Source organism: Ambystoma mexicanum, chromosome 12 (genome assembly GCF_040938575.1).
Source record: "Ambystoma mexicanum isolate Mex_15411 chromosome 12, UKY_AmexF1_1, whole genome shotgun sequence".
NCBI lineage: Eukaryota > Metazoa > Chordata > Amphibia > Caudata > Ambystomatidae > Ambystoma > Ambystoma mexicanum.
In genome coordinates this window covers 1,153,429,298-1,153,455,723 of record NC_090936.1, presented here as the reverse complement: position 1 = coordinate 1,153,455,723, position 26,426 = coordinate 1,153,429,298, and the positions used below count along the sequence as shown (strand labels likewise).

General features: G+C 51.8%; 1 protein-coding gene across 1 annotated transcript in view; it reads left to right on the top strand.

The window, feature by feature from the left end:
* Positions 1-26,426, top strand: part of HELB (DNA helicase B) — a 785,178-nt gene that overhangs the window by 35,712 nt on the left and 723,040 nt on the right. Inside the window, exon 3 of the mRNA XM_069629731.1 lies at positions 3,606-3,838. Within this exon, the coding sequence (XP_069485832.1) occupies positions 3,606-3,838 (233 nt within the window). The remainder of the gene's footprint in view (positions 1-3,605; positions 3,839-26,426) is intronic.

Here is a 26,426-nt window from a genome sequence, read left to right as displayed (position 1 = left end):
TCACTCAGTAGCCAAGAACCACATCAATCTGCTAGAGCTTCTGGCAGTATTCCGAGCGCTAAAGGCGTTCGAGCCCCATCTACTGAACTTGTCGGTGCAGATCAGGACGGACAGCACGACAGCCATGTTCTATCTGAACAAGCAAGGGGGGGACTCGTTCGCCAAATCTGTCCAAGCTTGCCCAGAAAATCTGGATATGGGCACTCAGACGGAACATCTTCCTGTCATCGCAACATGTTCCAGGGGAGCTCAATTCCCTAGCGGATGCTCTAAGCAGAGACTCCCTCCCAGAAGAACACGAATGGGTCCTTCACAGAGACGTGGTAGAAGATCTCTTCTCTCAGTGGGGTTTCCCCACTATAGACCTATTCGCCACAAGTAAAAAACAAACAATGCCCAGGATTTGCATCCAGGTTCCCCCAGCCGGACTCCCAAGGGAATGCCCTGTGGATGAACTGGTCAGGGATGTTTGCGTACGCTTTTCCACCAACTCCTCTCATCAGGAAGGTGGTGTACAAGATGAACAAGGAATCGATGACGCTCATCCTAGTTGCTCCCATGTGGGCGAGACAACCATGGTTTCCACACCTACGCAGGATGGCGGTGTGCGAGCCCATCAGACTCCCAGCCTGGTACAACCTACTGTCCCAGCAACAGGGTCAAACAGTGCATCAGGAACCCAACTCTATGAACCTAGCAGCATGGCTCCTGAAGTCATAGAGTTTGGACATCTCAAATTACCACAGAGGTGTATGGACATTCTAAAGGAGTCCAGGAAACCAAATACAAGGCACTGTTACTTTGATAAGTGGAAAAGATTCGTTATCTGGTGCCAGAATAAACAAATCAACCCGGTTGATTGCACTCCTTCCAACGTTGTGACATACATGCTCCACCTGCTGGATGCAGGGTTGGTTTTTAACTTGCTGAAAGTACACCTGGCAGCCCTCTCGGCTTACACCACATCCCATAACAAGGTCTCGTGGTGGAAAGTACCAGTGGTTAAAGCCTTCATGGAAGGAGTAAAGAGACTTCACCCTCCTATTTCGAACCCACCGCCAGGATGGGACCTCAACGTGGTGCTAGCTAAACTCATGGGACCCCCATTCGAACCCATGCATAAAAGTAGTCTCAAACACCTGACTTATAAAACGGCCTTCTTAGTAGCCATTACCTCCATAAGAAGGGTCAGTGAAATTCAGGCTCTGTCAGTGCAAGATCCTTTCTTTACTATCCACAAGGACAAGCTGGTTTTACGCACACACCCTAGGTTCTCACCTAAATTCATATCCAAGTTCCATGTAAACCAGTCCATCGAGCTTCCGGCTTTCTTCCAAAACCCGCAAAGCTCGGCTGAGGTGAAACTACACACCCTAGATGTGCGTAGGGCGTCCTATACTATGTAAATAAAACCAGACCGCTAAGGAAAACAGATCAACTGTTTGTCTCCGTAGCTACAGGCAGAGAGGGGGATCGCGTCTCTAAGGGCGCTATCTCGAAGTGGATTATCAACTGTATACAGCTGTGTTACTCTCTTTCTGAAAAGACTCTGCCTTTTACGCCAAGGGCCCACTCTACTAGAGGCATTGGTGCCACTCTGGCTTTCATTGCAAATGTTCCCCTCGACACCATTTGCAAAGCGGCTACTTGGAGCTCTATTCACACTTTTACTCAGCATTACTGCATTGACACTCATTCCAAGACAGATACACAAGTGGGACAAGCGGTTCTAAGACACCTGTTTGCTCATGACCCTTCTCACATCCCACCTCCTTCTTCTGGTACTGCTCGCTAATCTATGCACAGCATGTGATCTAAGCAGATTCCACAAGCCTCAGAAGGGATACATTACTCACCGTAATCGTATTTCTGATGCTTGTATCTGCTTAGATTCACATGCGACCCACCCTTCCTCCCCTCCGAGAGAAGGCGCATGATTGCTTGTAGTCTTACCTTTCTGTCTATCTGCTTGGATTATCTGTACTCACGCTACTCCTCATGCTTCCTCATGTCAGAAAAAATACAATCTGAGGATCCTACACGCGTGAGGGATCTTGGGTACAGTGGACGTCACACTAGGGATAGTATTACTGGCACGCCTGTGTCGACGCCCATTTTCGACTTTCGAAAAACAAACTGTAATACTCCGCAGCTTCCACTAGATGTCGGCCTATGCACAGCATGTGAATCTAAGCAGATACAAGCATCAGAAATACGATTACGGTGTGTAATGTATCCCATATATATGCATATATATATATATATATATATTTCCCTATTTCTGTTACTGTAGATATAGTCTGTGCCTTTTGGAGTATTATTTCCACAATAAAGTGCCCTTGGGGTATGCTTTTTATCCTGTTCTCTAGTTCTGGTTCCAGTAAATGAATAAATACTCTTGTCGGGCCTCAACGTTTTCACTTGCAACTTGTCATTGCTGACACCTCTTTTATGTCCGCTACTAGATTTCAATTTAAAAGTTTGCAGCTTTCTCTTGTAGTGCAATTTAATGTACTGCAAATCAATGGGTGCAAAAAAATTGTTTTGCATGCGCTCAATGTTGTGCATTTTCCTTGTATGAACGTAAACCTCCAGCTTCCCCAGCAACTCTCACTTCAGGTTCCCGCTGCCTAGCATACAGTGAGTAAGGCAGACCATGCTGGTTTTCATGCCCCCACCACCCAACCAGCAGCACACATAGTTATACTTTACTAAATGTCTTTCCTGAAGGGGTGAGGTCCTGTAGTCTAGTACTGCAGGTGCACACAGCTACTTGCATGCATGATTGCCCTTGCCCGCTGCGCGCTTGCTTTTTGCAAGGTGCAATCTGCTCTTTACTCATTGCAATAACTCTGCTTCAAAATATTCCTTTCACTAATGTTTTTTTTTAAATAGTGAACAGATTTAATGTGGCTATGTTTGAATCTGTGTTTTCTTGAACCATGACATACTTTGGGGACATGGCTGTACACAAGTGTTCCAGGGTTGATGATGTTGGGTAGGACCAAAAGTACTAAAGTTAGTACAGTTGTGTATATTTTCCTTTAGCTGGGGTGACTGTATTGGGTATACAACCACAGATGAAACGCAAGAACCCATTGACGAGTTGCTGGCCTTTAATTGCCTCTGTTATTGATTTGCTGTTCTCGAGTTGGTGTTGTAATCTACCTTTCCTGTCTCTTGTTCCACTTGCCGGCCCGTTACACTGTCATGACTGCATTTTGTTGTATGGCTGGGGCCTATCAACAAATGGTAAACTCCGGGCAGGTTTTAAGGATGAATGTACATGCTAAGAATTTTTAGAGCGATTCTTAGCGTATGTGTTGCCCCTTCTGCAAAACCAAATGGTTTTATTATTCAGTAGGTTGACAAGTCCACCATGGTTCAAAGAAGGTTTGCAAACGCATCCATGCAATCTAATATAAATTGTGCAAAGGCTTGTTGGTACTGATAACAAGAATGGTAGCAATAACCTGATGGGCCACTTGATGCTGTGCACTACTTCCGCTCGTGCAGCATCTTAACATTCCAGGCCACCCTAAAAGATAGTCTTCTTTTTATATCAACCATTTGATCTAATGCAGCTTTTCTTATGATTGATCCAGGTACAGGAGTAAATGTTCTGAATGCCATTCGATTCCCATTGATAATGGAATACCTGCCTACACTCCTGCCACGCCTCTTTAAAAACCTACTGAAGATTGAACAGAAAAGCCAAAACGGTGTTGACCAGGAAGAGAAAAAGGATGTAAGGGCAGGACTATATTCAAATGTTGACGTCTTAACAAAAATAGAAGAGATGTTGCAAGATGACCCCTGGAAGCTTGGTTTTAGTCGAGTAAGTACAAAATGTAATGGTAGCGTGATGTCCATGTGTGCTGGTAAAGAAATTAATGCATTTGATTCATTCAAGTATATAGGCCCGATTGACCTCTCCCCAGAGTCAGCAGGCCTGTGATGATTAACATGCTTCTGAACGGTACTTGCCTCATGAGTTTATTTGGAGCACGAATGTTGCATAGCTTGTGCATTCACAAGAATCTTGCATATGAACACACCGATGCATTTTCAAAGCCAACCATTTTAGGTTTTGCTGCTCTCAGCCTTACCATATCTTGGACCTGTTATAAGAAAGGTAGCCCATGACAAAAGGCAGATGTGTGGGATCCAAATAAAGATTTTATGTCCAAGAGCTTAAGACCCTTCCTGAGTACTGGTCAGTGCCCGATGATCAGGAGCGTCCTCTAGGGAGTGTCAAACTACTGCATATTCTGGGATTGAAATTGAGATTGGATGGGCAGGAGCTAAAAGCAGCTCCTGGGTATTGGTAATCAGTTGGTAGGCAGGAGTTACCTCTGGAGAACCAGCAGCTAGTACACCACACGCTTCAAATCCATCTTGTGCATTAGATGCGAACACTACATTTCTGTCCATGATGTAGATTCTATTCTTCTTTAAATGTCCCTTAAATATCTCCTGGTTGCAGTTAATGTGAAGTTAACCAGGCACGTCTAGGTAGATCCCAGCAATTCCCATCTCTGAAACTGTGCCCATTGGATAATCTTTCCTTTCATTAGGCGCTTGCCCACCACTTACTTGGGGGTGGTGTTGGTTCATGTTATTGAAACTCTTGAACACGAAAACCTAAATCAATCACATTGTAGTGTAAATGGGTAATCATGCCTTTGCAGTCTCGTTTTGAATGGTATGAATTTTGTCCTACTTTTAACGATGAAATGATTGTACTTTTCACAAGAATGCATCCCTGTAATCAATGATAAACACTCCAATTGCGTAATATGATTTTAGGTTGTATTTGGAAAGTGCATCTTTTCAATGTTTGTGGCCAGTTGGCACTGAAGGCTATATCGTTGTGCAAGCAGAGGATCTGCCTGATGGGGACTGCCTGCACTGAGGAAGAAGAGACGCAGTGTTCCATATGAAGTGGGTGGTAATTATGGTGGCTGGTTTATGGGTGTCAACCTGTGCGGACTTCCATCTTCTAAGTTTCTCTCTCCCTTCAGCGTTCTCCACCACCTTCTCCGGTCCCCAGCAACCTGCATACCTGTTCTCCTGGTCCACAGTGGTTCCGGGTCTCCTTGGACGCCTGCGGCCTGCTGTGGGGCTTCACCGGCTCTCGTTGTCTTCATTTAGTCTGCAGCGGCGCAGCTATTGCTTCCCGCACTGCCCAGACCTCCAACACCAGGAGCTTCCGCTTTTTGCCTTGCCGAGTGGTCCGTCCTCTATGGACCAGCTGTGGACCTTCTTGCTCCTGCCTCAGCGTCCCGGTCTGCCTTCTTCCTCCTACCTGGACCATGCTGGTTTTTATGTTATTCCAGGGAGGGCTTGATGCCATCTTCAGTCCTTCTTCCCTTTTTATGTTCCAGTTACACACATATTGTCTAGACTGCTTGTTAAGGGGGTTGAATAGACTACCTTACATAAGTACATGGAAGAGTGTGGAATTATGTTACCCTGTATAGGGTAGGAGGATGAGGGAGGGAGTGGTATATTCTGGATACACCATGTTCTTCCCGGAAAGTCATCCCTAGTCCTACTGGGGGGGGGGGGTCCTTCCCCATGAGATCCACTGGCTGAGTAGCACCCCAGGGGGACTATCTGGTAGCGGCCTTACTTCCCTGGCCTCATGGAAAGGGGCTCCACCTAAGGAAACCTAGGATTCATCGCACTGGGTTAGCAGGAGATTCGCTTTTGATCTGGTAGATGGTTGTGGCCTTGTGGCAGAGGGTGGCCTGGTCGATCTTCCACAACATCTCTGGGTCTGTGTTAGTGCGAGTTTGTAAATCAGTGAGGTGTATGGACTTTCATTCATTTTGGTCAGTCTTAGTTGACTTCTTCACGGAAAGGGTGTATTTCTCAGTGTGTTATGTTAACATGGCTCTGGGCGGTCATGTTCGACATTCCCAACACCTAGGTGTCGGTTTCACTTGTTTCCTCGCAGTTGTCTCAGGACTCCTACAATGGGTGTGTTAGGTGATCATAGCTCCAAGTTTCAAAAGGTAGATGTTGTGCGGTTTGTTGGCTGTATGATAGTGCTCTGGAAGCCAGAAAGACTGCAGGTGGGGCTGTTGATTCAAGTAAAGACGGGAGAGGGATAGTGAAAGGCCAATTTATATGGTTGGTGATGTCAATAGTGGTGATGGTGTGGTTGGTAAAGGAGATGATTTTTTATATGTTAAGGGCACGTATAAAATGCATCTCATTGTCACAACATTCTCAAGCGATTGCTGAAGTGCAGGACTGTGGTGAAGATGTCATTGGTGAAACCCCTCCCTCTTCTGTCCGTTTGGGTTCACTAAGGTGATGTCTGAATATCTATATGCTGTGGTCCAGCAGTTTGGTGTCTGGGACTGATGGGGCCAATATCTCTTTAAACATTCTGAGTAGTTTGGGTAAGCTCTGTTTCTGGTCGGACGCCCCGCCCCGTGCAATCCACTCTCCCAAGCGTTGAACCTGTGTCCTATGCTTTTTAAAATGTACATGGAGCCACAGGAAGATGTGCTTGCCCAATCTGGCACCTCAATAAACCAGTATGTCGATGACCATTAAGTCACACATTTCCGACATTCCCTGCTAAAGGGACTGTGTCTGTGCCATCAAGAACTTGATATCCATACTGTCATTTAAACTTAATCTTTACACATTTTTTTTATTGGTTTTGACCTCTTCCTTTCTTTCACCTTTTTAAGGGTGGGTTTTTTAGTCTACTTTTGCTAGATCTCCCAATTTAATTTGGCTGAATAAGAAATATAAGATTTCAAAGGCAAGAATTCATCAGAAGGGGGGCGCTGTTGAGCAGCCAGCAAGATGGCTGCCTAGTCCTGGAGCTCCGTGGCCCGCCTACTGCTAATCCGCCTGAATCAGCGGTTCTACTGGGAGTCTGAAGCTGGGACCCACACCATTTTGCTGCCTGACGCCCCTGCACCACCTGGGCCTGTTCTGGGGCGAATCCGGAGCTTAATGGCCGCTCCGCCGCCGACTGGGGCCTCCTGGGCCGTGTGACACCTCTGCGGCCCATCCCCCCCTGCGCCCCGCGGAGGACCGCTCCTCGGCGCTGCTTGTCAGCTTGACTTCCTCATCCGCCCGCGGGATGAGCGCCCGACCGGGGCTCTGAGGTTCCTTCTCCGTCGCCTCCAGCCTCACTCTCCTTACTTACTTGGCCGTTCGCGCCCCGCTCTCCCCGTGTGGAGTGCGATTTGGACCTGCGAGCGGCTGGCGCGGCGTCCTCCAACGGCCCGCTCTCGCGCTTGGGCTGAGGCGGTGGCGCCAGGCCCTCGGCGAGTGAACCCACTCTCCAACATGGCGGGGGCTGCTGGAGCGGCCCCCCGCGGCACCGGCCGCCCGACGTTCTTGCCTTGAGGATTCCGCGGCCGACACCGTTGGTCCTGCGGTGTTGCCGAGCTCCTGCTACCGGCTGGGGCCCTTTCCGACCTGGATCGCCGCCCACTGCCTGGAGGCCCGCTTCCACCCGGGTTGCCACCCACACTTCAGCCTACAACATTCCAAGGTGAGGGGCCTGGGGGTGCGGAGCGCTGTGCAAAAAACGCCCAATTCTGACTGTCTCATCCTCGGGCTGCGCCTATCCCATTACACGTGAGACTGTGGCCATCACTCACACTAGGATCCTTTGGGACTACCTATCTGGCGCTGCTGCGACTCTGGGCTCCACCACTCTCATCTTCTCAGGCTGGGCAAACAATCTCTGCGCCCTGAGTGTACCAGTCGCCCCTGCCTCCACTGCTGGCCTCTCCAGACGCCCACTGGGCTGCCTCACCCTCGGGCTCCGCTCGTCCCATTCCACGAGAGACGGGGGGCCCCACACATCACAGGCTTCTCTGGGCGGTCCGCCATTCTTATCTTCCCACGCTGTGCGACCACCCGCTCCGCTCTGACTGCACCGGACACCCCGGACCGTGCCGGCTTCTTCCGCCTGGGGCCCTCCCGGCTCGGGGGCGGGCGCCCCAAGATACTGTCCCTCCCTGGTTATACTGCTGCGCGAATACCTAGCTTGCCATCAGGGCGGGCCCGGCGCTCCACAACACACCTGCGGCGAGCGCATCTCGCTCCCGCCCCCCCGGCTATTGCTGACCCTTTGCTGATTGAGGGCCGGTGTCCCCCTGCGGACCCTCGGGGCCCCACTGCTGACTACCTGCGTCACACACCCTACGGATCACAGGGGGCCCCCCCAATATGTCCGGCAAGGCACGCGGGGCCAACAAGGCGGGAGCAATGGACAAATACGCCAAAGCCCTAGCTAAACAGGACCAGGCAGAGGCCGCCCCTCTCCATGATGACTCTGATGTTCCCTCATGCCCCCCCCAGCCTGACCTTACATCTCTTATGGAAACCATGGCCAAAAACTTTGCGTCATTCCATGAAAAACTGCATGATATCAACGCCAACGTAGCCTCCCTACGCACCAAACTTGATCAACATGGCACTAGGCTTGGGGAGGCCGAGACCAGAATTGGGGCCGCTGAGGATGAGGTTCATGTGCTCCAGAATACGGTCTCTGACCTGGTGCGGGATATGAAGCAGGTCAAGGCGAAATGTGACGATTTGGAATCCAGGTCCCGCAGAAACAACATCCGCATTGTGGGGGTCCCTGAGGCAGCCCTCAAGGGCAGGATGGAGGTCGCAGTGGAGGCCCTACTGAGGGACCTTCTGGGGGATCCCCAACTCTCCCCCTTTTTCACTATCGAGCGCGCCCACCGCTCGCTGGCCTCCCGCCCCAGGCCGGGCGACTTCCCCAGACCAATTATAGCCAAGGTCCTCAGCTACAGAGACAGAGACCACATTCTGCGCCTGGCCCGAGAGAAAGGGGAACTGAGATTTGAGTCCCAAGTTATCCGCATCTTTCCGGAATTCTCCGTCAACGTTCAAATGGAACGCAAGCAATTCAACGGGGTTAAAAAATTGCTCAGGGAGAGGGGAATCGAATATGCTATGTTATTTCCCGCCAGGCTGAAGCTCACCCACCGCAACAAACTCTACTTTTTCACTGTCCCCGAGGAGGCGGTGAAATTTATTGAGTCCCATATCCCTATCCCTGGCCCTGTGGGTGACCCCACAGATGAGGACTGAGCCTGCCTACCATATACCTGTTACTGAATTCATGGTTGCACTACTACCACGCCCTATATCTGTAATATGCTTGTAACTTCATATATCTTCATTTCTTGTTCACTATCCTAATTCTGTAACTCACTGCGGATGTTTAAAAAAGGGAAGGCGGGTCACAGCTGAATGGGACACGATCATTGCTCCTATACCTAGACTCTCTATCCCTACAACCCAGGCTCACTGCCTTCTCCCACGCTGCCTCCTCCTAGAATTCAACTGAAGTACCGCTGTATGCCACTGAATGGACTTCACCGTCCAACTATTTACATCGGGCTCACGGCAGCAGCTTCCCCCGCTGCAATTGCAACGCCGAGTTTGGCCTGGTTATTTCATTGCTTGTTCCCCTGTTTGGTTTGGGGATTGGTCCGGCCCCGTTGGGTGCGGCGCAATAGTCATGAAACTCTGGGTGGGTTCCTGGACACTGCAATGTTGGGGACTGCAGTGAGGGAGGGGGGTGGGTTTGTTGGGAGTTGGTATATTCACAAAAAAGGTAAGGTAGCGGCAGCTTCAGGCATGATTTATCTGGTCACTGGACTTGTGGCCGGCATTTGCATGACAGTGTTTGACACGCACTACTCGGATCCCCCTTAAACTCCTGTAAATGGCCCTTAGGCTAATGTCTTGGAATATTAGAGGGCTCAGTAACTACACGAAGGCACGAAAGGTCATTGCCTACGCCCAGAGGCACGGGGTCAAGATTCTCCTCTTGCAGGAAACTCACGCGCTTGCACAACTGTCGTCCTCTCTCGCCCCATCTTGGGGCCCTAACAAATATTACACTACGTTCTCCTCACAATCCAGAGGTGTACTCACCTTGATACACAAATCCCTGGAGTTCTCCCTTCGCACCAGTCACATTGACACCCAAGGTAGATATGTGATACTACACTGTTCCCTCGCTAACACGGAGTGCCTACTGGTCAACACATATGCCCCTTGCATTGATGCACCCGAATTTTTTGATCATATCCTCGATATCCTCCTTAGCTACGTCGGGGTTCCCATCATATGGGGGGGAGACATGAACTTGATCCTGGACCCTGACCTGGACAGATCCGGTGTGGCACCCAGAACGCCATCTAGGTCCGCACGCCGCCTCCATACGCACATGCTCACTGCTGGACTGGTGGACGCCTGGCGGGCGCTCCACCCTACATCGAAAGAATTCACATTTTACTCCTCCGTTCATGACAGTCACTCCAGGATTGATCTTTTCCTCCTCTCTGAGGGGCTCATGGGCAAAACACTCGTCTCACAGATTCTCCCTCGCACACTCTCAGATCACTCCCCGATCACATTGGACATCTCCATGCAACCAGCTCCCCCACCGCACTCCAATTGGAGGTTCAAACCTGACTCACTACGCGATATAGTCTTTAAGGCTGACATCCTTGCAGACATCACCCTGTTTTTCGACAGCAACAAACGCCATGACACGACTGACGGGGTGAGATGGGAGGCCTTTAAAGTTTTCATCAGGGGCATGTGCATCTCCAGGGAGGCCGGGGTCCTGAAGGACATCAGAAATTCTTTGCGCCGCGCTGAGTCCAAGCTTGGGGAACTGGAGCGCGAATATGCAACCTCTCCCTCTCCGTCTATACTGGCACAAATTAGAACGGAACTTGACTCGTTTGAGGACCTCGCCCACAGCGAAATAAAATACCTTTCCCGCCCCACTAGAGCCCGGAAGTACGGCGAAGGAGAGAGACCGGGCCGTACCCTTGCCCGCCTCGCCAGGGCCGAGAGTGGTAGGACTCGGATTAATTGTGTCATCGATAACGAGGGTGAGCGTCACTGGGCGGACCAGCCCATCCTCGAGACATTCGCAGGGTTCTATGCCAATCTCTATGCCCACCAACCAGAACACAGCCCGCGAGAATTGGACGACCTTCTGGACCGCATCCCAATGTCCCTGGTGTCCCTGGCCACTAAAGAACAGCTAGATGCTCCCTTCACCCTCGAAGAGATCACTGCCGTTATCTCTGCCCTCCCGAAAGGGAAAGCCCCAGGCCCAGATGGCCTGATAGCCGAGTTCTACCAGGAACACGCTGCCCTCTTGGCCCCACGTCTTCATGAGGTTTGGGAGGAGTCGCTGCGTCTATCCACCCTCCCCCGGTCCCTGCGCGAGGCTGTCATCACCGTCCTTCCTAAGCCGGGCAAGCCCCCGGATGAGTGCGGCTCTTACAGACCTCTATCCCTTATTAATACCGACACTAAGATCTTTGCCAAAATTATTGCCAACAGGTTCCTCCCGGTCATGAAATACTTGATCCACCCTGACCAGAGCGGATTTGTTCCCGCCCGCTCCACCGCTCTAAACATCCGCCGACTATTCAATGTCATCTCTAGAATTGACCCCCAAGCGAATGCGGTGGCTGTGACATTGGACGCCCAAAAAGCGTTTGACATGGTCTCGTGGCAGTATCTCTGGGCGGTCCTGGGGAGGGATGGGGATTGGCCCCTATATGATGTCCTGCATCAAATTACTATATACTGACCCATCGGCCAGAGTTCTGGTGAATTCACGTCTGTCGGCTCCCATCCGCCTTCACCGAGGGACGCGACAGGGGTGCCCCTTCTCCCCCTTGCTGTTCGCCATGGCCATCGAGCCCATGGCGGATAGTGTCCGAAATAACCACGCTCGCAAAGGGATCCGCCTACGCGATACTCCCGAAATCATATCATTATACGCCGACGACGTGCTCCTGTATATCAGAGACCCCTCGGTGCACCTCGACCCAATTATGCGTGAAATCATTAAAATCGGTACATTCTCGGGCTTCACCATAAACTATTCTAAGTCTGAAATCTTTCCCCTCACTCCTACAACCTCCCAGCCAGTGTGCGAATTCCCTCTCAAATGGGCTCCCGAGGGGATCAAATACTTAGGGGTTCAGGTGTCTCTCTCAAAATCCTCATTGTTGTCCAGTAACTATAGGGCTGCTGCACAGTATGCTCACTCCAAGATGGAAAGATGGCGTAACCTCCCCCTCTCACTATCAGGAAGACTGTCCTTAATAAAGATGATCATCGTCCCCAAACTTCTGTACGTATTCGCTAATGTTCCTCTCTGGCCCGGGAGGCAATACTTTGCGGCCCTGCACTCTGAGTTCGCCCGTTTCCTTTGGCACTCGGGAGCGGTGCGCAGGAAGTGGCAACACATGACCCTCCCTTACGAGAGGGGCGGCTTCTGTGCACCTGACCTCACCCGGTACTGGACGGCAGCCCAGGCCCAACATGCTACATATTGGTACCATCACCAGGACCCCCCCCCCGCATGTCAAACTTGAAATATTAGCGACCGAGGAAGTGAACATCATGTCCCTGATCCTATTTCACTCATATCGAACACAAGCTCCGGCCGACCCGGTGGCCTCCACGATCATGGCGTGGAGCCAGATCCTGCAGTCTGGCGCTCGCCCCCCCCCCCCGTACTACAAATGGCTTCCCCTTTGGTCGTTCCCTGGCCTTACCCCCACACAAGATAAACTCCTCATGCGCCACTGGTCGGACCTGGGATATAGGTCACTCTCCGACCTGTTCCCTGACGGGAAATTCATCACCCCAGACACATGGAGGCCTGGACACCCTAGATCCCCACTCGGGCTTCTACAGTACTTCCGCATTAGAGCGGCGGTCCAGGACATGTGGCCCTCATACCCGAACGAACCCCCCGAGTCCCCCGAGGTCTGCTACATAGCCAATTCTGTAGGGGCTAAGAGTATTGTATCCTCCTTGTATAAGATGCTGACGGCGCATGCGAGCGAGCCCCCCCTCACTGCTCGGGAGGCATGGAGCCGCGACCTGGGACGGGACATTTCGGAGGAGGTATGGTCCAAGATGTGCACGCATACTCGCAGAGTTTCCCTCAATTCTAGAATTAGATGCATCCAATACAAACTGCTCAACCGTCTCTATTACACCCCCTATGCAATTGGGAAATTCGCCCGTGATCAACCCCGCCTCTGCCAAAGATGCAAATCCAATGAGGCGGACCATGCCCACATGTTCTGGTCCTGTGCGGTGTTGGCCCCGTTCTGGGGCGCTGTGACCGAAACCCTCTCAGAAATTGTCGGATTCCCTGTAGACCCAGAACCTATGTCTCTTTTGTTTGGGCTCTGGGAGGGGCCTGAACCGAAACGGGTAGCTAAGTTTCTGAATGTGGCGGCGAGCGTGGCCAAGAAATGCATCCTCCAATGCTGGAAGCGCAGGTCCCCCCCCTCCCTGGGGATGTGGCTTAAGGCCCTCACCTGGACACAATCCTGCGAAGAAGACTACATCAACCTGCTCCCTAGCAATGCTCGCCCTAAACACATATGGACAGAATTCTGCAGCTACCTGAACAGTAGGGTGGACTTGGAAATACGATCATCCCCTCCCTCTCCTGATCCGGGGGCAGATCCCGCCAATTGATACACCTCTCTAGCGTGTTGAACCTATGATGCGATTGTCATTGACCCTCTGTAGTACTTATTCATTTATTATACATGCCGCAATATGAAATGTGTGTCACTGTCTTAACATGCTCTGTACTGCCTGCTACTTCTTGCCAATAAAGAAAAGTTAAAAAAAAAAAAAAGAATTCATCAGAAGATAGTAAGTCTTACTTTTCAGCTGCCCCTTCTAAAACAGATAAAAAGTGCATTTTAATCATCCGACTTCCATACAGCGTTCCATTCTTTGGTCCTATCAATGTTGCCTTAATGGTCTGTCCGAGTCCTCCCTTGGACCATTAATACCACATGTTCCATTCTTCTGCTTGGCTAATATCTGGTTAACAAAGTTTTGGTCCTATTGCTCCCACTTTACGTTTACGTTAGTCCCTTCCTATTGTAGAGCAGCCCCTCAATGCTTAAACCAGAAAAAATACAACTCTCTAGGGAAAAAGGCCCAGCACAACTCTTGCAAGGATAACAAGGTTTTAGTCTCGCACACAAAAATACAAGCAAGTGGCAGCAAAGAACTCTGCTGCCACGAAGCGCTCTGACAAAAACAGCATAAGCTATGAGTTTTATAGATGCACAGTGTTGCAAGTGACGAATATCAATAGTTACAAATCCAGGTAGCTGTTTGGTGTGACCTTATACACATATAGCATGCTCCATATGGGATGCCAGGCAATTGGTCCCAGCATTTTCTATCCATCACATGGAGATCATCTTCTTCCGTCATCATGTACGAAGACTCGAATTGGCAATTTGGTTACACAATTCATTATTTCATATCTCTACAGTGCACCTGGTACCAAGGAAATGAGCGAGGTGGCTACTTTCGAGATTGTGATAACTTCTCAGCACTACGTGACCCCCCTGCTCCAATCCCAGACATGCTGGCGCCTCCACAACTTTCCCACCCGCAGCCTAAATTTGTTACCTTCTCCCCTTGGCACATTGCAGCACAAATCACATGAACCGTCCCTGCTCTCTGATCTTCATGATCGATCGGCCACTTTGCAGTTTTATGGCCAGGGGTCTTGGGCTGGTCGGTGCACTCAAATGTTTGTGTCCTGGGCTCTGGGTTCTCGATCACTATAACTTGGAGATCTAGACTGGCGAAAGCTTAAAGCCCTCACCATCTTGTGGGATAGCTCTTGAAAGATCCATTCTGGCCCTCTCGTGGCCTGGCAGGGCACATTCCTTCTGAGTTACATGTACGGATGATAAGACACATGTATGTTCAAGAAATTAACCTTCTGCAGGGATTCGAGCAAAGATCGCACGCACGCCCTTCCAACCCTCAGGACGGGATGTAGGCGTATTGGCATAACTGTGGCAGTAGGCTGCAATTTCAAGATGGCGTCTAACTTCTAAAATGGAGTTTCAGTACACTAGTGAAACTAATACCAGAATTCACTAAATGTCCACTACAATCCAGCTCCTATGAGTGACCCCACCTCCCCCCCTCCATTCTTCTAGCTCTCCTACATCATCTCCTTCTACAATCGTCCTAAGTCGATGAGGGGCCTAGGACCTCCGCTCAGCTCCCCAACACTATTCACATGTGCTTTTTCCTTTTGCTGTATTTTGGGCCAGCTGATCTGGCAAATATGCACTATTCGTGCAGAGCTAATCATATCCGCAATCCTTGGATGTCTTTCTTCCAGAGTCTCCTCTCAAGCCTTCACCTAGTCTGTTATGTCTCATGTGTTCCTTTACTACTTTTGTGCCACTGAGATTTGCAAACCTGTATGTACAAGCGTATTCATACACTTTGCCCTTTTTTCTTTTTTCAATAGAATGTATTTTCTTGTATCTTTTTTTCCTTTTCCTGGAAGTTTAGTTATTTCTCCTTTTTCTTATTTTAAACAGTATAGTGTTTTGCAGTGTTGTGATGCATTTTTTAGGCTATGACCCATTTTAAAATGGAATTAAAAAAAATATTTTCTTGGTCAGCGTTCTTGAGTGTAAGTGTTGATGAACTTAGGTGGCATGCTGTGGTCTAAAATGAGGGTAGGTCAGCCGTGTATTGATTGCCAGTATAACATGCTAGCCATCATAGTAGAAGTATGGTGGTAGTGAGCTTTGCCAATGTGGCGGTGGGCTTTGGTACCTGTATTCTTGTAACACCTTGTAACACCTTGACCCCACCTCCATCCCCTTACTTATCTGCCGGTTAGGGGTGTCACGGTATTGGTTTTATGGCAGTATGATAACCTTCTTGCCAAATGATGGTATATCATGGTTATCGGGGTATAGCAGGTAGAGTTAACCAATCTTAACACATATTTTCTTAAAGGGCATAAATTGTCAGCATTTTGAAGCTTGTCTCTGCACATTTTTAGCTGATCCTCCAGGAATCTAAGACGGCTGCAGATTTGGTCTTTCATGGTGCTCACTCGTTCATCGCCTTGAATGAAAGATTGACTAGTGGAAGTGTTAAAATGCACATTTTGAGCAATGAGCTTGCTGCTTAGTCACAGGCCATCGCTTTGAAAATCGACCTCAACCTGCATTATTTTGGAACCACTTGGCTTGGGCATCATGACCCCTCATTGCAATCAGTCATAAAAGTTTGTTTTGGTAACGCTTTATCCCATTAAAGGGAGAAAAGTCACTCCTGTGAGATCTGAAAGCCCATGTCATTGTGTTTCTTTTGTCAAAATGTCATAGCCAACACACACTCATCAAAAGGTTGCATATTGATCAAATCACTACAGCTTGTTTACCATCTGCCTTATGTATTATAAAGGTCTGATGTTGAAGTCTCCACTGACCATGTAACCCTAACAAGACAGCGTTCAATGGGCGCTGTTGATTTCTTTCTTGATTCTTGCAATACATGTTCATTTACCTTCTTAAAGATAGTGGCACACACAATTTTTGAAAATCACAAAGTTAAAATACATATCGGCACAAATATGGCCTAGACCACCACAGCCCCATCATTACCATTTTCCCCAGGTCTGAGCGCATTAGGACCCTTGTCATGTGAGTTGAGACGGAGGAATGATTTCATGGGTGGTGTCACAAATCGAGGATTGCCCTGAGAAATATCTCACCCCCATTGCTCTGGATACTTCAAACTGAATGTAAAATCTGTCCTGCCTGCTTGAGTCCAGTGCCATATGCAAGAGGCAGGTGAAGGATCAAGCGAAGCAACAACTCTAGTGCCAATGTGTAAGTCTACACGGAGGACAATGGTGGGGGCAGTTTATATACTAGCAGAAAGCACTGACAGGCCCAGTGGTCATACAGTCTACAGAGCTAATGTTTTTTGTGGACATGCATCAGAAGGGCATCCAGTTAATTCCCCCCTTTGAATTCTGGGATGTGTAGTTTCCCATCTTTCAAATTGGTGGGAATACTACAAATCGGCTGATCTTTAACCCGACTCTACTGATCACAGAGTAAGAGCGGTCGCAGTATCAAAGCTGCATTTACTAATGTGGCCTCACTTTCCCTATGCTCTTGTCTGCCAAACGCCACATCCCACAGTGCAAGATCCAGAATGCGCAGCACTTGCTTACTGCAGCCTTTCCAAATCAGATTGAAAACCTCACTTAATAGCTGCAAGCCCTAAAACGGTATACTGGTATAAACAACGTAGTGGATATTATAGTTCAATTAAGCTGTTCATGGTATACCGTTACTGCCTGTCTGTGTTGTGTGGGGAGTTTTGTGGACGTTTGTGTGATGTCGGGATGTTTTGTTGGCCTCTGTTTTGATATATGTGAATTATTGTGTGGCTAATGAGGATCCCACTCTTCGTCCCTGTTGATCAACAGTTCTGTTGCATACATGGAACAGTAGGCATTCATTCCTGGAAATAAAGAGGGGCGAAAGGCTAGCAACGATGAGGACGTGGCGCCGTCTTGAATGTTTTCACGTGGCAATGAGAGGCGACTCTTTAGATTGGCCAGTCAGAAGTGTGCAGCATTCTCGCGATGTAGCGGCCAGCCATGCAGTTGTGGCTACAATTCACAATTTTACATTGCAACTTGCTCATTAAAACAATGAAAACTAAACCTATGTATGGCACAAAAACTTTGATAAAATCTGAGGAAAACATAGTGACGGTCGATTTATCCTAATCGTGCTATAGCGAGAACTCCGATTTGTATACAGTCTCTTTAGGGAACATAATAAACACGAGAACCGCCCAGATTGGGAGGGGATACGCGGAAAAGGTGTGAGAGGATTAAAACGATGGTTGCTACTGGAGCATGCAGGCCGTTATTTTTCTCAATGCAACAAGGGGTTGCAGTATTAGTAGAGTAGTAACAATACTGTGGAACTCCGACCATTAGAAGGAAAAAAAGAAGGCTGGGGAATTCGCCATGATGGAACAGCTCACAGGTTTTTTCGTATCATCACATTTATGCAGGGATGATGCCAGTCTGTGAGGGCACTACCCACCTTCCTATTACCACATGTATCACACTCCAATAGCATACGTTTAAGATTTCCATGGATAAACTACAATTCCAGCAAGCATCTGATTTCCCCCAAAGTGACCTATGTGTTCGTGTAGTCCAGTGATTTCCTTGTGAAAGATTGTTCTATCAACAAGTTAGCCGGTAAAATGGCACTGCGGGTTAAAAGCTTGTTGCTATGATCGCAGGTTCGAATCCCGGCAAGGACAACACAGCCTTTCATCCTTACGAGGTTGATAAATGAGTACCAATTTCGATTGGGTAATGATAGTAATGTATGTAGTAAATAGGTCCTATGTAAAGCGCTTTAGATTAGAGCGCTATATTATTATTTCTCCAGCATGGGGTCTGGCATGGATTCACATGCTCATGAATATTCCCCGTCGTCAGGCTGGGAATCCTCGGTAAAGAAAAAACCAGTATCAGTTTCGTTTCTGATCTGTCTTTCGTAGTAATAACCAATCACTGGTCTCTGCGTCATACTGACCACAGCCAATGACTGCCCTCTACCTAAGCACCGCCTCTGGCAGCCATCTTCAGATTTTTACCGCACGTTCATGTGTTGGGATCCTCGTGCTATTGCTCTCGAGCGTTAGTGCTATTTTTTCGCGCTTTTTACAAAAAACTTCGATTCTTTCGGTCAAAAGAGCCTCAAGCTCCACCGATCCTACATCCGATCAACGGGGACCCGTGTCGGATTCATCTGTGCCCCTCAAGGGTGAAGATTTCGTCGAGCTACACTTCGGAGGACTCCAGAAGCTTCTCAGGCCCTGTCTCGGAGATGGCCCAGGAGAAGGGAAGCTCGACGCCCGGAAAGCTGTTCAGGGTCTGCCCTGGATGCCAGCTGCAGAACGTCTTCAAGGAGGACGAACACTCTTTCTGCCTTTACTGCCTTCATGAGGACAAGACGCACGTGGAGAAGGACTGTGCGTTTTGCGGCAACATGTCGGAACGGACCATGAAGGACCGCCATCAACGTCTCGCCAACTGGCTGGAGGGTAAGAGCCCGTCTGGCGAGAAGAAGAAGAAATCCGAGCGGTCTTCTAAGACCTTTGAGGGCGCCCCGGCGACGGGGGCCCAACATAAGGCCAAGCACCGCGAGTCCGCTGGCACCGGGATCGCCGAACGGTCGGGCTCTGCGGGCGCCAGGCAGGGCGCACCCTCCCCGGCACCATCAACCACGAGCCAACGCTCTGGGTCGGGTAAGAGGAAGGCCGAGCACCCGGCGAAGCTCCTGGAGAGGCCCCGGTCGAGCTCTAAGGCAGAGGAGGAGCGTGGCAGTGCCCCCTCCCTCAAGGATAAGGCGGTGAGCGCACCTAAGGTGGTGAAGGCCTTGATCCATCCGACCAAGCCCTCTATCGAAACGGTCGCGGCGGCCCTGGCTCAGCCTGTGGTGGCTGCACCAGTGGTGGCGACCTCAGGGCCCAGAATCTCCCTGCCTCCTCGGAGGGAGTCTTCCTTTGTGCCCATCGATAGGACCCCCGTGAAACCCTCCGTGGGGAAGAAGGGGGGGCAGGGCGTCGTCGTAGAGTCGGCCTCAACCTCAGAAGAGGAACTGATCGAGGTCTTAAGCCACGGCCTAGGCGTGGAAGAAGGCCAGCCCGTCGGAATGGACCCCGACGCAGGTGACGACGACGACATCGTCGAGGATACCGACGGGGCCCCTGCTCGCCCGTCGGATTCCCCTCTGCCAGCGCCGCAAGACAACTCGGCGGCCATTTTGTTGGCCATACAGTCCTTATGCTCCGAGATAAGGACGAGGCTACCGTTACCGACGGAGGAACCTCTCCCGTCGGGGGATCCAGAACCGGGACCTTCTGGTGTTCCCCCTACCAAGAAAAGAAGGATCCATCCACCACCTCCTTTTCAACCGTCGCGCCCCTTCCAGCCCTCCTCCCCGTCCACCCGAGGGGATGATACGGGGACTGACACGGCAGCGACGGGTACGGACGACGAGGCATACGACGAGGATTTTCCGTCGTCGCCTCCCACCAGGGCCTCTCCGCCCGACGAGATCGGATCTTTCCACTCCATGATCTCCAGGGCTTCCGAGCTTTTCCAACTCTGCCCTGAGGAGAAGAAAAAGGAAGGCTTCCTTTATCAGCGGCGCGAGGCCAAGAGGAAGACGGTCCTCGCAGTGCCTCTGTTGGACGACATTTGGGATGAGGGCCTTTCCCTCCTCAAGAACCCTTCCACGACGCCAGCTAGAAGAGACCGGTACGAGAAAAAGTACCGGGTCCCGGACACGGCCCCCCTATGCCTCCGGGCGCAGCCTACCCCGGACTCCGTCGTGTCCGCGGCAGCCAGGAAGAAAGCGGGGGGGGGTGCGGCCTCCACATCGACTTCCCCGCCGGACGGCGAGGGAAAGAAATTGGATACTATGGGGCGTAGAGTCATCTCGTCGGCAGCGACGACGATTAAAGCGGCCAACGCCTTGGCTATCGTGGCCCGCTACGACAGGGAGCTCTGGTACAAGATGGCTCCCCTGCTGGATTTTCTGCCGGACGACAAGAGGGCGGAGGCCCTTGAGATCCTGCAGGAAGGTGAGGTGGCCTCGGACCACGCCATCACCGTGGCGACGGACATCGCCGACACTGGATTCCGCCAGCTGGGCAACGGTGTTTGCCTTCGACGTCGTGGATGGCTCAAAGCTACGGACTTCCGGCAGGACGTCCAGACCAGAGTCCTGGACATGCCCTTCGACGGGAACAACCTGTTTGGGAAGACAGTGGACGATTCCCTTCAGGCCATCAAGGCGGATACTGAGACGGCCCGGGCCCTTGGAGTCCTGCAACGACGGACGCCCTTTCGGAGCGGCGGAGGCAAGGGCGCCTCCAAAGGTTCCGGCGGCGGTTTCGCTTCCTACCGTCAAGCGGCCCGCTCGTCGTCGCAAGAGGCCTACAGAGGACGAGGCAAGTCTAGCGGACCCCGCCGTCGTCGCCAAGGAGGTCAAGGCGGCAAGGCCGCGTCCAAGCAGGATTGAACCGGCCTTGGGGTCGGGCCCCCACCGAAGCACCCCGGTGGGAGGCCGGCTGGCGGGCTTCGTCAGCGTGTGGGAGTCCATCTCCACCGACCGTTGGGTGCTGGACGCCCTGGCCCGGGGCCACGCGCTCGAGTTTCAAAGAAGGTGCCCGCGCGTCCCCCCCGTGGCCAGGAAAGAACTTCACGTCCCTCAACTTCTCCTGGAGGTAAAGGCGATGCTCAGAAAGGGCGCCATCGAACTCGTCCCAAAGAGGCTTCGGGGCTCCGGAGTCTACTCGAGATACTTCCTCGTGAAGAAGAAGACGGGAGGATGGCGCCCCATCCTGGACCTGCGACGTCTGAACAAGTTCATCAAGGCGCAGAAGTTCCGGATGGTCACCCTCCAGCACGTCCTGGTCAGCTGGAGGAAGGAGACTTCCTATCGTCATTGGATTTGGAGGATGCCTACTTCCACATTCCCATCCTAAAGGGGCACCGCAAATTCCTCAGATTCGTGGTCCAAGGGCGTCATTACCAGTTCAAAGCCCTTCCCTTCGGACTACGGTCGGCACCCAGGGTATTCACCAAGTGCCTTGCACCGGTGGCGGCGCAGCTGCGCCGCGAGGGGATCCACGTCTACCCCTACCTGGACGACTGGCTCATCCGCGCCAAGACGAGGGAGCTCGCCGTGGTCCACACGGCAAGGACCGTCCAACTCCTCACGGACCTGGGATTCTCCGTGAACTACGCCAAATCCCACCTGGTGCCCGCGCAAGTCGCACTGTTTCTGGGAGCGAGGCTCGACACAGTGTCCCTTCTGGCCTCCCCGTCGGAGGAGAGGACCAGGACCATCTTGGGCAAGGTGCAACGGATGTTGGTGGCCGACGCGGCCAAAGTGAGGTCCATCAAGTCCCTCCTCGGGATGATGTCTTCCTGCATCTACCTCATTCCCATGTGCAGGCTCCGGATGCGCCCGTTGCAAGAATTCCTGGATGCGCGCTGGATCCAGACGACGGGCAGCTTCGAGGAAAGGATCAAGCTCGACGAGAGTTTCCGACGAGCGATACGGTGGTGGGGCACCCGCGCGCATCTGACGGCGGGCATGGACTTCCAGACCCCAGCCCACCAGGAGACTGTGACCACGGATGCCTCCCTGGAAGGGTGGGGAGCGCACACCGAAAATCTGCACGCAAGGGGACTCTGGCTCCCGACGGAGAAGTCCCTACATATCAACGTCCTGGAGCTCCGTGCAGTGTTTTGGGCCCTCAGGTCCTTCCTTCCGTCCCTCAAGGGCAAGGTGGTGAGGATCTTCACCGACAACACCACCACCATGTTTTACATCAGGAAACAGGGCGGAACCAGGTCCCCAGCGCTGTCCAAGGAGGCGCAGGACCTGTGGCATTGGGCCGTCGCCCAAGGGATTTTTCTGGTGCCGTTTCATCTGGCAGGGATAAAAAACACCATCGCCGACTCACTCAGCAGGGAGCTGCGCTCGTGCCACGAGTGGGAACTACGGCAGGATCTGGTGGATCGCCTCTTCCGACGGTGGGGCACACCCCAGATCGACCTGTTCGCGACGGCGACGAACACCAAGTGCCGGAGGTTCGCCAGCAGGTTTCCCCAGACGAGGAGCATGGGCGATGCTTTCTCGTTCCCCTGGGAGGGCCTGTTCCTCTACGCGTTCCCTCCCTTGCCTCTGCTAATCCGGCTCGTCAACCAGCTCAAGAGGTCACGGTGCAGGATGATCCTCGTCGCACCTGCGTGGCCGAGGCAGATATGGTTCCCGGACCTTCTGGACTTGTCAGCGTCCCCGCCGATCAAGCTGCCGGCGGACGCGGATCTACTCTCCAGGGAAGGAGGCGCCATCCTCCACCACGACCCGAAGTCGCTGAACTTGCAGGCCTGGCTCCTGCAGCTCTAGAGTTTGGAGGATACGACATACCGGCCGATTGCAGAGAGGTTCTTGCAAAGGCCAGGGCGTCCTCGACTCTTAAATGCTACGGACACAAATGGAAGAGGTTCTCTGTCTGGTGCCACGCACAGAAGATTAACCCTCTACGGATTACGGCTCCCCAAGTACTGCCGTACCTGCTGACGCTGGCCAAAGCTGGTCTGGCACATGCGTCCATCAAGATTCATCTTGCTGCGATCTCCCGATACACCAGAACCACGGGCCGGACGTCCTTGTGGTCTCATCGTCTGGTGAAAGAGTTCATGAAGGGACTGTTCAGATCGTTCCCGCCGGTGAAGGCTCCGGCCCCGGCGTGGGAGCTCAACGTGGTGCTGACCAAGCTCATGGGACCTCCGTTCGAGCCTCTGCACTCGGCCCCGTTGAAGTTTCTATCGTGGAAAACAGCTTTTCTTGTGGCCATCACCTCCGCACGACGAGTGGGAGAGATCCAGGCCCTTTCCTGCAAGGCCCCGTACTTGACTTTCCACGACACGAGGGTAGTGCTCAGGACGCACCCCTCCTTCATGCCCAAGGTACCGTCGGACTTCCATCTCAACGAACCCTTGGTGTTACCTGTGTTCTTCCCGTCGCCTTCGTCGCCGGCTGAGAGGACTTTGCACTCGCTGGATGTAGCTAGAGCGCTGAAGTTCTACGTGGACCGCACGAAGGGTTTTCGGAAGACGTCACAACTCTTTGTGAACTTTGGACCTGTCAATCAGGGGAAGGCTCTCTCGAAGGCTTCCATCTCCAGATGGCTCTCCGGCTGTATCATGTGCTGTCACCGGTTGGCAAACCGACCGCTGCCTGGCCGTCCGAGAGCCCATTCCACCAGAGCGATCGCAGCTACCACGGCGTTCCTATCTGGTGTGCCCCTGCTGGACATATGCAGGGCTGCTACGTGGAGGTCGACGCACACCTTCACGAAATTCTACTGCGTCGACCGGGATTCCAGGGAGGAGTCCAGGGTCGGCCAAGCAGTGCTGCGCAACCTGTTCGCCTGAGGTGAGCCTGGTGAGGAGGTAAGATGCTTAATGTTGAGTTGATGTGATGCTTAATGTTGAGCCTTTGCCACCTCCCGTGGTTGTGCATGGGTGTACTGCTATGTATTCTTTATTCATGAGCATGTGAATCCATGCCAGACCCCATGCTGGAGAAGGAACAAGTTACTTACCTGTAACTGTTGTTCTCCAGCATGGGTCTGGCATGGATTCACATTCGAACCCTCCCGCCTACCCCTCTGCGGCTCTTCACTTGGTCATACTGCCACTTCACGTGCTTCCAAATCTGAAGATGGCTGCCAGAGGCGGTGCTTAGGTAGAGGGCAGTCATTGGCTGTGGTCAGTATGACGCAGAGACCAGTGATTGGTTATTACTACGAAAGACAGATCAGAAACGAAACTGATACTGGTTTTTTCTTTACCGAGGATTCCCAGCCTGACGACGGGGAATATTCATGAGCATGTGAATCCATGCCAGACCCATGCTGGAGAACAACAGTTACAGGTAAGTAACTTGTTCCTTCTTTTCCAGATTAATTTATTGGAGACTGGGAGGCAGATTTGTGTACCGTAGTTGCAAACTGTCGTATGCGCAGTTTTTTGTTTGTTCTTGCCTCTCCATAAACTTGCCCGGTTTTTGATGACTGGAGTATAGGTGTGACTCTTTGCTCTGTGGGTGGTGGGAGAGAGTCTCTTGTTTACGCTGGGTAGTTCAGCTTTATAATTTTGTAAACTTGGAACGAGATATCGGTTTAGTTTATGTAGTTTATTCACTTATATTGCGCTTGAGTTGTCGAATGTGATGTGGGCGGTGATGATGGGTGTAAAATGTTAAGGGTACATAGTCATTGCGGCATGTAGATGGTGATGTGGTTGTTGAAGTCTTGTGGGAGAGAAGGGGCAGATACTGTGATGTGAAACTGGGACAGTGAAAAGGAATGTGCACAGCTGTAGGTGTCAGGATGGAGAGGGTGATACTCGTATGGAGGTAGAGTGTAGGCTGGTGGGGTGGGAAAGTAGTCTGGGGAGGCCAAGGGTGGAAGGGCTTGGGCGTTGCAAGGGGTGTGTTTTTAGGCATTGCTCTGCATATGCCTAAAAACATCCCAACATCCACCTAGAGGGGTGAGGGCAGGAGCCCTCCCAGCCCCCCAGCCCAGCAGAGGATCCAGACGAGGAACGAGGATCCAGGAAGCGAGCGTGCCATCGGAACAGGGCCTGCCTGACCCTGTCCCCACAAGTGCCTGACTTGCCCATGCCGGGCGCATCGCGGCACGAAATCGAGGCTAAACCTCGATTTCACTCGAAGGAACCGCCGGCAGGCAGATCGCCGGCCAATCCAAAGGCCATTCTAAGGCCTGTTGTGTGCCCCAGGTCCCCCACTCCCAACATCCACCTAGAGGGGTGAGGGCAGGAGCCCTCCCAGCCCCCCAGCCCAGCAGAGGATCCAGACGAGGAACGAGGATCCAGGAAGCGAGCGTGCCATCGGAACAGGGCCTGCCTGACCCTGTCCCCACAAGTGCCTGACTTGCCCATGCCGGGCGCATCGCGGCACGAAATCGAGGCTAAACCTCGATTTCACTCGAAGGAACCGCCGGCCAATCCAAAGGCCATTCTAAGGCCTGTTGTGTGCCCCAGGTCCCCCACTCCCAACATCCACCTAGAGGGGTGAGGGCAGGAGCCCTCCCAGCCCCCCAGCCCAGCAGAGGATCCAGACGAGGAACGAGGATCCAGGAAGCGAGCGTGCCATCGGAACAGGGTCTGCCTGACCCTGTCCCCACAAGTGCCTGACTTGCCCATGCCGGGCGCATCGCGGCACGAAATCGAGGCTAAACCTCGATTTCACTCGAAGGAACCGCCGGCAAGCGGATCGCCGGCCAATCCAAAGGCCATTCTAAGGCCTGTTGTGTGCCTGTTTGGAGCCACAGGAGCCAGGGGCCATAAACTCTGCCCGTGCTGCTCCAGGTAAGCCACCTGCTGCCTAGAAGCGTCTAATTTATAACGCATTACTTACGCTCTTGTCTAACTAATTGCTGCCACCCCACACGGCCGCACATGTCTATGCTGTTCCTGCCTATAATGTGCCACTTGGATACGCCCCATCTCATCTCCTGTCACAGACTGCAATGCCTGCCCAATTGCCATTTTCTACCTAGAAGACTTTACACTGTGCCCAGTAAATTGTGATGCACTGCTGTTGGCTGCCTAATTGTGCCATTTCGCATCTAGATGCCCCTGTACTGCACCTACCCTCTTGATAAATTTGATCTAGGTACCCATGAACCTATGCATTTAAATTTGCCCCCCATTGCGCTGCTAATGAATCGTCTCATGCTTGCACAATCTGATCCACACCCGTACCCACTATAACTACCATTGCTGTGTCCACGTACTTAGACCCTAGTTTTCTTGGTACTACTTATACCTAGGTGCTCATGGTTTATCTCAGTGCGTCGTGCCTTATGGTCGCTAACGGACCACTTTAACTGTGTTGTGCCTTATG